We start from the raw sequence: 15,699 nt of genomic DNA, 5'->3' as shown, positions 1-15,699 counted from the left end.
ATGAAAATGTCACAGTATAGGTACTATGCCATCAAATGTCATACTGCCATAGTATCCTATGCCATAAAAAAATCATATTAAAAGTCCAACTACAGTATATGGCAAATAATGATTGAATGTCATGTTTAACTAACTGAACAGAATGCCATAAACATGGCAGTGTATAGTAGCCTATGCTATAAATATATCATAGTATGGTATGCTATACACATTTCATAATGTAGGGTGTCATAAAAAAAATCATAGGTAACCCCAATTCATGGTATATTATCTTAGAAAAAGTCAGTAGATGGCCATACAAAATGTAAAAGTATGCTACACCAATGTCACTATTGTCAGGGGGGGAAACATCATAGTAGTAGTATATTTTGTGCTGAAAGTTAATAGCATATAGTCGTCATAATAATTTATGATAAAAAAAAAACATCATGGTATGGTATGTCATAACAAGTTACACTTCATGTAACTTGAAATAGTACAAAATGTTTTAAAAATTGTATAAAAAGTAAACTATACAATAAAAAATGCACAATATTGCATGCTTTCAAATGGCCCACTGTATTGTGTATACCATGTAAGAGTCATAATACAGCATGCCAGGAAAATGGCATATAATAATAAGTTGTTAAAAAGTCACAGTATAGTATGCCATAAATGTCATCAATGGCATAAAATCTCTCCCACTATAGCACGCCAAAGTGTATGAAAAAGAGTCTACCATAAAAATGTAACATTATAGTGTGCCATAAAAAGTATCATGAAAAAGTCAAAGTAAAATATATCATGAAAATGCAAAAGTATAGTATGTCATACACATGTCATATTAAGAATAAGTAGAACATTTCATTATAAAGTCGGAGAATAGTATACCAAAAATAATTACGTAGTAAAGTAAAACATTTTTATAGTTTAGTTTGTCATGGAAAAAGTTTATAAAAAGTCCTAGTTAAGCATGTCATAAAATATGTCATTGAATAGTATGCCATGAAATGTCACAGTACAATATGTCAAAAATGCTATGACTTATATGTCAATAAGTCATAGCATATTTAATTAATTTAATTTAATTATTAATCATCGAATCATATGCCAAATGCCCTAAAATGTTATAGTGTTATAGTGTTGTATGTATATAAAAAATGTCATAGTCTAGTAGGCTACGCAATACAAATATCTTAAAAGATAATCTAATAATGTCTTAAAAATGCATAGAAAAACATGACATAAAATATGTTATAAAGCATTATAGTATGAGGGATAAAAGTATCACAGTATAGTATACCACAAAAAGTCCTAGTATATATCAAATATTATGCTATACAAATATGCCATAGAAAATTAAAAACAATAGTCATATGGTGTATGATAAGTATGATTAAAAAGTCATAATTTTGTCTGCTATTAAAAAGTAGCATGATATTCATAGAATAATATGAAAAAAAAAGATCATAATATAGTGTACCATACGAATAATAGGTCCTGGTATAGTATGCCATGAAAATTCATAGTATGCTATGCCAAAATGTTAAAAGTTATAGTATAGAATGTCATAAAAAAGCATTAAAGGTTCTCTTATTGTATGCTATAAGAAATCATTGTAAAGTATGCCTTCAAAAAAGTCACAGTATAGTGTATCATAAAAAGTAATCAACAGTCATTCTATAGTATGCAATAAAAAAAAGTCATGCTATAATATACCATTCATAAGTGGTGGAGCAGCATGTCGTAGGATAGCGGGCTGTAATTCTCAAGCCTGCGTTTTCCTGTTGAAAGACAAATTCATCATTCTGGACTAATTCCAGCCATAAAAGGGAGGCCATAACCACAACAGGAATAGCCGTAGTATAGTATCATAAAAATGCAAAAATAGTTTGACATAAATAATCATGGTATAATATTCCAATACAAATTTCAAGAAAAAGGCAAAGAACAATATGCAACAAAATGCCATAAAAGAGTATGTCATGGAATGATATGCCATAAGAAGTTACAGTGGTAAAATGCCATCATCTAGAATGTTATAAGAAATGTCATAATTTAGTGAGTAAGACTGATATTAGTATTATAAAAATAACTTGGAGAGTATTCATTAAAAAGTAATTGTGTGGTGTGCCATAAAATAGACATTCTATAGAATACCATAAAGAATGTCATAGAACAATATGTCATTAGAAATGTCTAATATTGTATAAATAGCACGTTGTAAAATGTAATCGTATAGTATGCTAAAACAATTGTATGGAAATGTCATATAATATATAGTATAAAAATAGTTTAGTAAACCATACATAGGTATAACATAGAATGCCATTAAAAAAGCAGAGAAAATATTGTAAGAGGTAATATTGTTTGAGCATACTGTGTGATAAAAAAAAGTAATAGAATAAACCATAAAAAAAGTCAGTCTATTATACTATCATGACTGCTTTAAATCTAAAGTGTCCTGAGATAAATGTTATTTTGACATACGTATGCCGTACAAAAAAAATGCTTTAAAATGTCATATTATTATAATAAATTCTGCCTTAAAAAATATCACTGCATAGTATGTAATTAAAATGGCATAATGCTTAGTGTATCATTGCTCACTTCTCAAGTGATGCAGACTCTTTACTGCCAGAAATCTTTCTTCATAATATTATTGAAGCAAAGTATTTGTGTATGTGGTCTGGAGGGGAACTTCGTCTCAATCGGCGTTTGTGACTCATTTTCAGATGTAGATCTCAGCTTTTTCTGAGAGCTAATCTCTTAACATTTGGCTTTCAATCATGCAATCTGAATGGAATGTTTTAGATTATGTCAGTTTTCTAAAAAGAAATAATATAAATTCAGTTTGTATATACAGTATATATATATATATATTTCAAGCTATGAAACTATGACTGCACTGTAATGAACTGTGCTCTCCTACACTCACACAACTGTGCAGAAACAATCTGTCAAGTTGCAAACAGCTAAATGTTCATCCTGCGAAAAGGAAAAAGGAAATGTAAATTATGATGACTTATTTAACGAGATTAGCATGGCAGCAGCACAAGTATGATTTCAAACACCCCTCCCAACTAAAAGCTATAGCACACACACACACACACACACACACACACACACACATATACAAGTGCACACAAAGGAGTGTGTGACAAAGTTGCCGGCGCCCCTCACAGGGTGACGCTACAGTTGAATTGGGAATTACAATTAGATTTATGATGTGGCTGCATATGGCTGAGTCCTCTGTTTCTCTCTGAATCGCTGGGACCGGCTGCAGCGAGTACCGGCGCCGTGGCGTGTACACCACAGCACAGCCGAAATGTGTGGTGTTACCTAACACACACACACACACACACACACACACACACACACACACACACATGCATGCTCAGTGGAACAATAGGCCACATTTTACTGTAATGGTCCACCAAAATATGAAGTGACTTTGGAAACAGAAAGCCTTGTGTTGGAAATTATTAGATGACTGGAAAGCAAAAGCACTCTTTAGAGTAATGGAAATCTAAATTCATGCAGCGCTACCTGTAACTGGTGCACACACAAGCACAATAGGTACACAAGCACAACATTTTTATTTTTTAAAGAGAATGAGACTCTTATCTCTCCACAAAAGTCAAAGAGAGTGAAAAAGCAATGATGACATGACAGATTTGTAAGGAAAATCTCAAGTTTTTACTTTTTATTTATTTATTTATTTTTTTGATTGTCTTTCTCACCAAGTTGTACTGACACTTTTTAGAGCCAAAGCTGGCTAATAAATACAATGAAATGTTAAAACGCACAATTGAATTTCAAATACAATACTCATCACAAAATGCATGTGACCAGGAAATGTGTGTCCTGCTTCTGCAGGTCACAACTGACAAGAGCATGAGGTTTTTTAAAGATATCAGAGGCAATGTGACACCCTCTAGAGCTGCAGCAACAAAAACTTGCTTCAATAAATGAAATGCTTCTAAAGAAATGGCAGTTTACTTGTGCCCGGCATGTACGAGGCTTCCTACAGAGTCCAAACATGTGACTTTTGACTGTTCTAATTTATCATGTTGAAAATCAAACAATAACTTCACATTAGTCAATACTAAAAAAAACAACAACAAAAAACAAAAAAAAACATAGAATTTATATCCAGTGCTTAGGATGCGTATGACAGAAATGTCTATGCATGAGGCTTTTTTTTTTTTACTGTGATGCAAGCAAAATCCAATGTTCAGTCCCAGCTTGTGAAGCTTTCCCAAGTCCTAACGGCCAAATATGGTCAGAAATATGGAGTAATGAAGACGTGTGAAATGAGCAGCCGGAAACCACCCCGAGGCCACAGGTGCTGAACATGTTCAACATGCAGAGTGTGGTGAAAAGAGACAAAGAAACAAAAGATGTGTCTACAGAGAAGGAGTCTCGGTTCAGACTGTGGAAAGACTCTGCTCGGACTCTTGTGTTTGACTGACAAGCTGCTTGTGAGCTATGCACCTTTTTTCTCTTCCTCCATTCTCTTCTTAATAATTCATAGTCTTCAAAATAAACATGCACTGTAGAAAAAGGTTCCCCCTTTTGAAATGGCAGACCTCTTTAAACCCATTTTTTGCAACTACATAATTTCTTTTTTTTTAAAACACAAGTTTGGTGTATGTTTCCCCACGTGATGCTGAGAAGACATTTACAAATATTAACAGGCTAATAAAAAATAGTAACAATTTGTACAGGTTTGTATCAATTCAAAACACAATTGAAAATACAGTGAAGGGATCCAGAATATTAGAAACTTTTATTATTCTACAGTAGGGTAATTGTCATCCTTATTTCTATCATGCTGAATGAACACCAACTCTTAAAGTGTCTATTTAGAAATGAAGCCAAAACAATCCCCGTACCTTTGGCCAGATTTAAAGGGACAGACTCAAATAGTAAATGTCAGCATTTGGTTACGCTGTACTGCAATTACAGCACAATGTGCTAAGTGTTTGGCCTCGAGGAACTATGGGCAATGTGGTTCATGAAAGCACCAATGCAGTGGAATTGAAGAACAGACTCTCAGCTGGAGGGGTTGCCAGAGATTGAAGTGTGTGTGTGTGTGTGTGTCTGAGCGAGCGTGATGAAAACACATCCTCCCTGAGCTCTGTGATTGGGCGAGGAGGGGAGCCAGCAGTTACCGAGTAGGAACTGGAAAAAAGCTGATTGTATAAGACTTTTTTGCAGCATTGGAAGTTAAGACTACAACATCCCGTGTGAATGTGAATGTAGGTTTGGCACATTTGAAGTAAATCTGTACAATGCCTGGGCGCTTACTTACGTATTTTAATAATAATAACAATAATAATAATAATAATAATAATAATAATAATAATAATAATAATGTGGTATAAGGGATTTTGCTCCCTTTATTTCATTGACAGTCTTAAAAGTCCTACCACTCTTTTTGTATGAAAACAAACAAAACAAAAAAAACACATTCACAAGCTGGCACATCATACCTGAGCTGGGATATAAAAAAAAAAAAACTAACAGTAATGTAATGTAAGCAGTTTGTCAGAAAACAAGATGCACTGTATTCGTAAGAAACAAAAGTAAGACTATAAGATTACAATAGCTAGGATTTATATTAAAACTTTTCAAATTTCAAGTTCTGACAGTCAGAGTTTGTACAGGCAGTGACCTGTCAGAAACAATGAGGAAACAAAAACACAAAAAGTAAATACATAATGATAAAAACAAAATCACTCCTTAAACATTTAAGACCAAATAGCTGTTGAAGACCATTTTCCTGATGCTTCGCAATCCATGCATGTTCTTTACAAACCACACAGTCATGTGTTCGTCGCTCATTTGTCCTCTCTCTCTCTCTCTCTCTCTCTCTCTCTCTCTCTCTCTCTCTCTCTCTCTCTCTCTCTAACTCTTTTTTCGCTCCTGTTAAGATTGTCAAAGTGTAGGAAACTGAAGGTAATTGTCAGTTGAATGTCTAAATGTCTGTTCGGTTTGTTTTCTCGGGTGACATTTTTTCCATCCGCCCGCTTCTTCAAATGGACATCCAAGATATCGTCCAAGAACCTTCCGAGCACGTCTGCTGAGTGTGAATCCTGTCCGGGCACGCTCAGTTCACGGCCGACAGCGCCTGAAAGTTTGCCTGAAGGTCTCTATAATAAACTGTGTTTTTTAAAAAGTGTCTCTGAGTATAATGGAGTTTTCTTTTTGTTTTTTTCTTCTCTTTTTTTTTACACCCGACACCCTGAGCACACTCAGTTGGCACTGACGGCCTCCCGTGTCTCGTGGTCGCTGCTATAGTCTGACTTGGGCTCGTCCTCAAAGTCCTCGTACATGTCCATGTCGTCGTGCCCGTTGGTGGGGTCGCTGGGCATGTCCAAGGCTCTGACCCCGCCGCCGTTGCTACCGCCGCCGCCAGGCTCGGACTTCATCCCGTACGTGCTCTGGATGACGGGGATGGCGGGTTCGGGGCTGGCTGAGTTGCTGGAGCAGTCTGAGGTCATGTGTGGGGACGGCGTGGCTGTCGTTGTCATGGTTATGGCGCCCGGGTAAACTCCTACTCCGACCGGACTGTTGCCAAGAGGCATCGGGGGCTGAGGACTGAGGAAACAGGATAGACGAAAGGGAAGGAAGGGGAAACAGAAAGATTTATTAATTTCAATTCGAATTAATAAAATATCAAATAAAGTACAGAAATTTGTGCAAATGAAACAAAACAGAACTGTGAGGTCACATGGCGGCGCTTTGAGCCAAATTAGCCAATTAACACTAAACACAAAGTAAAGCTGTGCTAGCAGGAATACTAGTAGTTCCGCAGGCACTTGGCCGTAAAGCAAAGTATTGAGGAAGACGAGCCACTGAGGGATCACCAACGCTAAACATTTATCCTGATGGGACGTGAAAGTTTCTACCAAAACGTCATAGCAATGCAACTGATAATTGTTGAGATATCACACAAAAATCCCCATGTCAACCTCATGTTGGCGCTAGAGGAACAGTTGAAGGGATCATTTTAAGTCAGTAGGATTCATCCTCTGGTGATCATGATTGTCAAAAAATTCCATAGTAATCCACCAGATATTTCTGAAACTAAAGAGTTGAACCAAACAACAAAAAGGCTGCATATTTCTTTAAGAATTAAATTATGGGGAAAAAAGAATGATTTGGTCGTGACGACAGTTAAAGTATCAATCTCACGCTGATTCATTATCGCCTCCTTTGAACAAAATGCTTTGAACAAAACATTAATTCTGAGGCCGTTGAAAGTGCAGGCAGCGATGCCTCTCTTGGCCGGGCGTGTCCGAACACGGCGCTCCCTCCGCCGGCTCACACAGCGAGGGGCTCAATAACCTGTTAAGATGTGGAATGAGGGTAAACGCTCATCACTCAGACGGGCCCTCTGGCTCCTCAAATGAGTCACATAAAGCTGGAAAATTGCTGTCACTTTTCTCACCTAACAGTTTTTCCCTCCTCAGTGTCTCCTGAAACAATTACTGCCGCACGACGCGGACGGACTCATTTTCACATTAGACGCCTTAAAACAACGCTGATTTAGTTATATGCAGCAAGCCAGGAACTGGTTGTGTACTGGCCCCCAGTAGCATTCCCATTTAGCTCTGATTGAAAGACCAGGCCTGGAGAATCATAAGCTATTTTTTTTTTTGGTGCATTTACTTGACCACACACAGTAAATGTGGCATTCAGCCCGTGACGTCTGCCTTCGCTCCCTTTCCCTCTAAAACATCTGCTTACATTTCATATTCCACGATGTCTGTCTGTGTCCAATTTCACTGCCCGCAAGCGCCCGGCATTGTCCTAATTTAATAAATGACAAGCTATTAAAAATCGCTCCTATTCAAAGCCTTGGCCTCTGGTAAATCCATCTGAAGCACAGGCCACGGTGATGGCTTTAAACACATCGATGGCTGGTTCCTATTAAGACAATGCCACTGTTTTTCCTCTCTCTCTATGGCTCAAATGGAGCGCGATTCAGCGAACGTTTAAAGACTTTTACATAAACAACAAGGAGATGAAGGATCCATAAAGCCTGATAGTCACCCAGCAAACATTTAACAAATGGAAGTAGTTTAGATTTTTTTATTTTATACTCATACTGTTAAGAAAGAAATACCTCATATAGAGTGTTAAGAAACAACATAATTAAAATAAAAAAGAAATACCCGTCTCCAAAATTCTTTCCTGGATTACATTTGGATGCTTCGTCTTTTATCTCTCTAAATAGTGTTTCTGAGGCCAGGGTGGCTCGCAGGAAGACGTGTTCATAAAAGAGCCGGCTGAACTGAAATGTCACAGGTGTGAACAGTTACTTAGTCAAAGTGTTCTCGGGCATGACACAAAGGCTGCGAGTGACCCGAGGCGTGTGGCTGTCAATGCACAACGAGCCCTCTTAAGAAATGTGCAGAATTCCTTCTAACATCTTACATGATGCAGCGATGGAGAAAAATGTCATTTCTGTGGAATTAAAAATGTAATTAAAACGTTGCTGTAACATTGAGAATTCCAGAGAGCTCCCTGTGATGTGCAGACCTCCCGTACTCACCCCACAAAGAACTGCCTCATCTCCTGGCGCCGTGACCGCATCATCTGCTTGTACTCGCCGATGCGGAGCTTCTTGCCGTCGATGATGCAGGTCCTCTTGGGCCGCGGCTTGTACTTGTAGTTGGGATACTTCTCCAGATGGATCTTGCTCAAGCGGGCCTGCTCCTCGTAGTACGGCTGCTTCTCCTGGTTGGTCATGGCTTTCCAGCGAGAGCCTGCAGGGAAAAGATCAAGCTTTTTAGTTTTCTTCGTTTTGTTTGTCGTCTCCCACCAGGAGGATCATGCATGTGTGTGTGATGTGCAGCTCCGTGTCTGTCCACGGCTCAGTGACGTAGTGGAGGAAAAGACTTCGGCTCATTTTGATTGTTCTGTTTTGGACGGTTTGCTTGACTAACAGCTACATAAACGGCTGTACCTCACCACAACTTATTCTCTTATTCTCTCTATATGTGCTAAGAAAGAAAATCTGAAATCATCTTTACCTCATACATGAAGCCAGCAGTTAAAAGTCTCCTTTCTCAGACCACAGTCCTAAAAACCACATTGGCAATATCACAAATACTATCTATTTGTTTATTTGATGCAACAAAACTTCCTTTATCTTCTCACGACTGAAGGACTAACGCCTTGCTCAATGGTCTGTGAAAGACATCATTAAAAAAAGCATGGAACATTCTACCACTGCATATCCGACCATCACACTTCAATCTGAGAACCTCTCTCTCACTCTGACTGTTCACCCATCTGATTTATTCAGATCTGTGTTCTGTGTTTTATCTGGTTCTTACCATGGTTCTCTTGAATGTGTCATTTTTACTTTTTCACGTTTCATACATGTGTCGTTGTTAATCAATATCTGAGACTTTAAGGAGCGCCAAAAAGAAAATCTGGCATGCTGTTTCTACGATACTCACTAGCATAGAGCTTGTGGTCAAATAATGTCAGTGATCAGATAATGCTAGCGTATGGCATGAAATCAATCATACCTCAGCATTTCTGATGTTGTTTTAAGGTTTGATGTTGTCATGAGAACCGACGCCATCGAGTCTTTAACCAAGGTGGCAGTTTAAAGTCAGGAGCTGATTACACTCGTCTCCTCCTTTGGCTGTAGAAGAATGATACATTGTGTACTTGTAACTTTCCCGGTAAGAGGACCTCCTGAACGAGCCATTACCGCAGGAACGCAGCACATCTGCACAGCACTTAGATTATACACACCCTGCCTCGCTCCTTGTTTATCGAGGTTTATCACAAACTAGTCTTGTACTTTTGTGACACAGGAAACAGAGAGTGTTTTTTTTAAACCTGCCGCCCACTCCCCCAAGTCCAGCTGTGTTATTACATCGGGGAGACGTGCATTGTACACATACAGTCATATACATGTACACAATCCTGCTTTTTGTTCCTATATTGCCACAGAGGCTTGATAAATGACGGGATAATCATTGCTTAACCGGATCTATTCATATTTGACTTTTAATTTAATAATTTCACTATGACAGGTCATCATAATAAAGACAAACATATCTCACTTGAGATTCTGTCAGTGAAGCTTTTGCACAAACGATACATCATATAAACGCAGGAAGCATTTCATCATCAGAGCCCGTTCAAAGCTCAAAGAACACAGACCCACTTAAGGAAAAGCAATTTGTTAATGTTGCTCGCAGCTCGCCCTGCAGCTCACCCTCCAGCTCGCCCTGCAGCTCGCCCTGCAGCTCGCCCTGCAGCCCGCCCTGCAGCCCACCCTCCAGCTCGCCCTGCAGCTCGCCCTGCAGCCCGCCCTGCAGCTCACCCGGCAGCTCGCCCTGCGGCTCGCCCGTCAGCTCGCCCTGCAGCTCGCCCTGCGGCTCGCCCGGCAGCTCGCCCTGGAGCTCGCCCTGCAGCTCACCCTGCAGCTCACCCTGCATCGGAGGTGTTCAGGACATTTAGCAAACAAGCGGCGTGCTCAGCACCGTGTGAATGGCTATCTGTGTGGAGTATAGTATCAACACGGCTACTTTATAACCGAATGCATCCATCACACTAGTCAGGCTGACACAGTGGAGCTCTGTGTGTCAAGTGTTCCAGGTTTGAAAGCACACTAGTTCTCCTCATAGCTGCTAATAGACCCTGTGACCTGGAGGACAGCAGAGTAACCTAATGAGCAGACAGGCTGACATGAAGACCAGCAATTGTCAAATACACTGTCTCTGAACAGCAAAACAACACTCATAGCCACAAAAGGACTTTGTTGATGACTTGTGTGTCTATAAAGGGTTCAGGCACTTTTTTTTTTTTTACCAATTTGCCCAAAATAAATACCTTTTTTTTTAAACAGATTTTCTTCTTCTTGTGCTCCAGCCCTGAACGTTTCCTCAATAGCCCCAATTATTTTTAAAAAGCACCATGATCTTTGTGTCATCTTGCCCTCAGTCTCTTTGACTAAGCAGGCAAATCATTGGGGCAACATTGATTTGACTATAACTATAGTTGTGCCCTCACATGTGTTACATTCAGCCGGGTCACTGCAACGAACCACGAACAATCTATGGAAGTATGGAGGTTTTTTTTTACAAAACTTCAGAAGAAACCAGGAGGAAAGAATAACAAAGACACAAGGAGTGGACAAATAATGTACTGCAATATAATAATAATAATATATGTCCATCTTAATTTATGCTACTATGATAAAAGAAATATTAGAAATCATATTGACTAAACTATCTTCTCTTGAGTTGAACACTATATTTATTCAGCTTCGTTGAAAATCCTTGAATCCCAAATTATTCTTATTCAAATGTAGCAGATTTATCAGCTAAACATTCATTCTGCAAATGACCAAAGTAGGTTTGAAAATTAGGAATACTGTTCAGTCCTGTAAATTCAAAACCCTATTTTTAAAAAAACGATTCATCCTCAACATGTGTTGTGTCAAGGTTTCTGACTGATAAAGATGGAGAACAATTAGATACCAAATAGGAAGTGAGCTCTTGAGGATGTTTCTGCCAAATGATTTACAGATTTTTAAGTGTTCTAAAATTTGAAATGGCTTGAAGAATTAGTGCATAAAGCTGCCGTTAATGGGAAGGAAAATCTCCCCGTGGGGCATGACTCGCCCCTCGAGCCCCCTGGGGCCACATGTTAATACACTGCTACTCTGGAAATACTATGGAACTACACTTTTTTCATACTCTGTTCTCACATTTTCTAATATTCAACACAAACACTGGTACATTCTTTTTGGGGGTAAACATTAAAAACAGTTCACCCCAACTACATATGAACCAAACATCCTCACAAGGAGATAAAGAGTTTGTAGGAGGGTTCAGCCCTCTCTTATGGGGTCAGTTCAGTCTCATTATTAATGAATGCACAGAGAAGGATTCACAAATGTTTTTTGTGATTTATATATAAATGACTCTCTTCTCACAAATACTTTTCGTTTTAAATAAATGTAATATAAATCCATAAATATATGAATTAAAAAAATATTTGCAATTTTCATCAAAAATGTATTTGTATGTTGTTACATGTATATACAAACTGTTAAACTTGAATTTAAAAGACGCTTGTCATTTGTGAACTTGTTTGCATTTGTTTGTGGATTTTTGAGACTCTCCTGACGTGGCTGGATTCACAAATGCATTTTTTTCAACAAGGAACTCTCTGTAGCCAATCAGATGCCTCCCTCGTTTTCAGCCAATCACATGACTGCATTCCCACGAGGGGTACCTCACCATGGCCAGAGCACAGCTTTTTCTCTGCGCATTTTGCGCATTTGCGTTAGCTAACTAGTTAGCCATAATGCTTTTAGACAACGGATCATAAGCTAACTTAGCTAGCATAATATGATCCTACTAACATCAGAAAACATAACCATATCGGTCATTTGCTTGCTAAAGCTTACCTGTTGTTAATGGATGCAAAAATAAGTTACAAGCAAACCATAATAACTAATAGATAAATTGCTTACTACATTGGTTTCAAAGTGCTGACTATAAGAGCTAGCTAACGTTAGCTAGCTAATGGAGTTAGCTAGCTACAAACAAGCTAACAATGGCTAGAGAGAGAATAAAATCACTTTTTTAAATACTTTTTGTTCTTATTTCTTTTACCGAAAAGCAACGCAAAATGCGCAGAGAAAAAGCTGTACTGTGGCCATGGTGAGGTACCCCTCGTGGGAATGCAGTCATGTGATTGGCTGAAAACGAGGGAGGCATCTGATTGGCTACAGAGAGTTCCATGTTGAAAAAAATGCATTTGTGAATCCAGCCACGTCAGGAGAGTCTCAAAAATCCACAAATAAATACAGACCAGTTCACGAACAAATGCAAACAAGACCACAAATGAAAAGCGTCTTTTAAATTCAAGTTTAACAGTTTGTATATAAATGTAACAACATACAAATACATTTTTGATGAAAATTGCAAATATTTTTTTAATTCATATATTTATGGATTTATATGACATTTATTTAAAACAAAATGTATTTGTGAGAAGAGAGTCATTTATATATAAATAAATAAAATAAATAACAAAATACATTTGTGAATCCTTCTCTTTGCATTCATTATTAATGAGACTGAACTGACCCCATACTTTCTCCGCTCCACACATCAACCTGTAAAATCTCACCTAGGATCTTGCTGATGTTGGAGTTGTGCATGTCGGGGAAGGTCTGCAGGATCTTCCTCCGCTCGTCTTTGGCCCACACCATGAAGGCGTTCATGGGCCTCTTGATGTGGGGCTCGGCGTTGTTCCGGCCCCGTGCCTCCCTGAACACTCGCGCCTCCGTGATCGTGCTCCCTACGTGACACAAAGCCAAGCCGGCGTTGACATGACATCTTTCATACGTTCACGCTTGAAATGCAGGATATTGCTCTGATAGGGATGAAGCCTTCCTGTTTGTTTCCTCAGCCCTTGATCCTCGGGAGAGGATGTATAACTTAAGTCTAACAAAAGTGCAATGTGTGTGTGTGTGTGTGTGTGGGGATGCCCTCAACATGCTCACACAAACACACATGAGCTGTACACACCACAGTCAGTTTGCTTCCGCCTGATAATATCTCAGTGCCCTTCGCTGCTGTGTTTAGTCCTCTGATTCTAAACTACACGATAATGAGCACTCCTCAACCCCTCACCGACTGTAAACACTGGTGTTTTATGAGTAACAGGTGGGTCGGGAGGAAAAAAGAAAAGTCAGTGTCCTTAGACTACATCAGAGAAGGTATTATATGCACCAGTAGCTGCTAACTAAGTGCATGAAAGATACAGGCAAGAATTATTGTTGTAAAAAATGCGAATTCTTATTTGCAGTAAACTTCATTAATTCCCTTCAGAATTGTCGTCCGCTTTTGTTTGTATACTTGTACTGGGTGGGATCCTGGTTCACAAACACTCGTGGGAAAAAAAGGTAGAGGATTCCGCCTCCTTCTCGTGTGCTTTCAGGAATAATAACAGTGCTGGATTGTTCAAGAGTGTACAATGTGACATTGAACACTCTGTTTAGCTGTTACAGGTGTCCTTCACCGGAGCATCCTGAGAAGCACAATGCATATTAGTACTCCCGTGAATGCCTGTGTGTTTTGTTGTTTTCTTTATTGTGGATTGCTGAGATGACAGAGCACCAGGGGTCTCTTGTATGCGGGGCCCTGAACAGAAGTGACTGCTTCTAACTGAGGCTTTGCTTCTTAAAACTCCGGCAAACCCTTCCTTTGATTTCACTGCTGCCTTCCACTTTCTATCATGTCTCTTGTGCAGAGATGGAGAGGAGTTTTAGATAAAGCACACAAATAGCACAGAGATGCAGCAGAGGTGCTCACCATCCAGGTCTTCTGGTCTCGTCAGGTCAATGACTCTGTGCACCATCTTCCCAGCATCCTCCCCGAGCTTCCCCAGGTGCTGGCTCAGCGTCTCATAGTGCAGCCGCTCCTGCAACACAAGAAAGAATACACATTATTTGAAGCAAAAATAAATATGATGCAGCTGCAGCATTGCTGAAGAGAACCAAAAAAAGTTTCCAAAAGCAGTTCTTATATATTTAATGTGGGACGGTTAGAACAATCAAACAAATTGTTGTGTGGAGCAAAGTCACTCAAATTCTATTTTTGTTAGATTGGCTACTTTTTTTCCTTTTACAGTATCCGAGGGAGATGAGTCATGATTATACGATAAGGAGACGAGTCACATCCCCTTCAGAGCCGAGCTAATCAACAGCCTCCTCCCCATCCTCCCATCATCATGCTCTCCCTCTGATTCTGCCTTCTGCCTGCCACACAAATAACTCCTACAAGCAGCCGGCCCCGGGGCCCTCCAGCTAAAATTACTCCACCACGCTCCCAAACTGCGGTGGAAAACATCGAACCCTCCGCACAGCTACCACACATCTACACTCCTCCTCTCCTCTCCTCTATTCTCTTCCCTCCCTCCCTCCCTCCCTCCCTCCCTCTCAGCTCGCCTCCTTTTTCTGGTGACAGAGGCATTTTGTTTGACGCAAGGAATGGTTGCCGGGTGAAGTCATGCCGCGGTAGCCGCTGGCAGAGCTGGTGGAACTTAGGGGCCGGTGTGTATGTGTGTGTGTGTGTGTGTGTGTGTGTGTGTTTATAGATGAGGAGTCGGCGCGGGCCAATGTCAGCACTACGGCAGGGCTGTAATCAGGGCCACCACAGAACATGTGCCTGGGCAGTGCCATGCTCACCGCAGGAAGCAACCGCCTAACAAAGGACTGAAGGAAAGAGAGAAAGAAGGGAGAGACAGAGGGAGATAGAGAGAGAGCAGAAAGAGAAAAGGGGAATGGGACTGGAAAACCAGACCAGAGTCCAGAATAAGGACTCGAGTCCAGGAAGATGTTCTGTTTAAGCTCGTAGTGCTAAACAATAAGTCTGCACTTCTAGAGGTTTTAATGCGGTTTAAACTTTAAACGTTCGCGTATTTCAATTTGCAGTCGTCGAAAAGATGCCAAACATGACGTCCTCTGTAGACGTACAACCAGGTTCATAAACATCCTCAGTCGTTAAACACTTGCATGTTCCTGTTGAACGGCAGGAGACCGATGGAACTGAATGCACAGTAGGGTTAACGTTTTCAGGATTCATCAAAAACACAGATTAACAGCAGACATTTGCAAATATTCCCTGCGTTCGCTCTACTTTTGGTCTACTTGAAAGTTCTTGT

General features: G+C 39.7%; 1 protein-coding gene across 3 annotated transcripts in view; it reads right to left on the bottom strand.

The window, feature by feature from the left end:
* Window positions 1–3,668: 3,668 nt before the first annotated feature.
* LOC311018464 (transcription factor SOX-6-like) overlaps window positions 3,669–15,699 on the bottom strand; it is a 109,325-nt gene continuing 97,294 nt past the window's right edge. For all 3 annotated transcript variants that reach the window (XM_084017459.1, XM_084017458.1, XM_084017460.1), the window contains 4 exons: window positions 14,349–14,457; window positions 13,162–13,332; window positions 8,546–8,759; window positions 3,669–6,585 (listed from right to left, as the gene is read on the bottom strand). In XM_084017459.1, coding sequence (XP_083873585.1) covers window positions 6,240–6,585; window positions 8,546–8,759; window positions 13,162–13,332; window positions 14,349–14,457 — 840 coding nt within the window. In that variant the 3' untranslated portion in view covers window positions 3,669–6,239. The remainder of the gene's footprint in view (window positions 6,586–8,545; window positions 8,760–13,161; window positions 13,333–14,348; window positions 14,458–15,699) is intronic.

Source organism: Eutrigla gurnardus (assembly GCF_963514095.1).
Source record: "Eutrigla gurnardus genome assembly, chromosome: 9".
NCBI lineage: Eukaryota > Metazoa > Chordata > Actinopteri > Perciformes > Triglidae > Eutrigla > Eutrigla gurnardus.
Note: the sequence above shows the minus strand (reverse complement) of the source record. Positions and strands in the feature narration are given on the sequence as shown.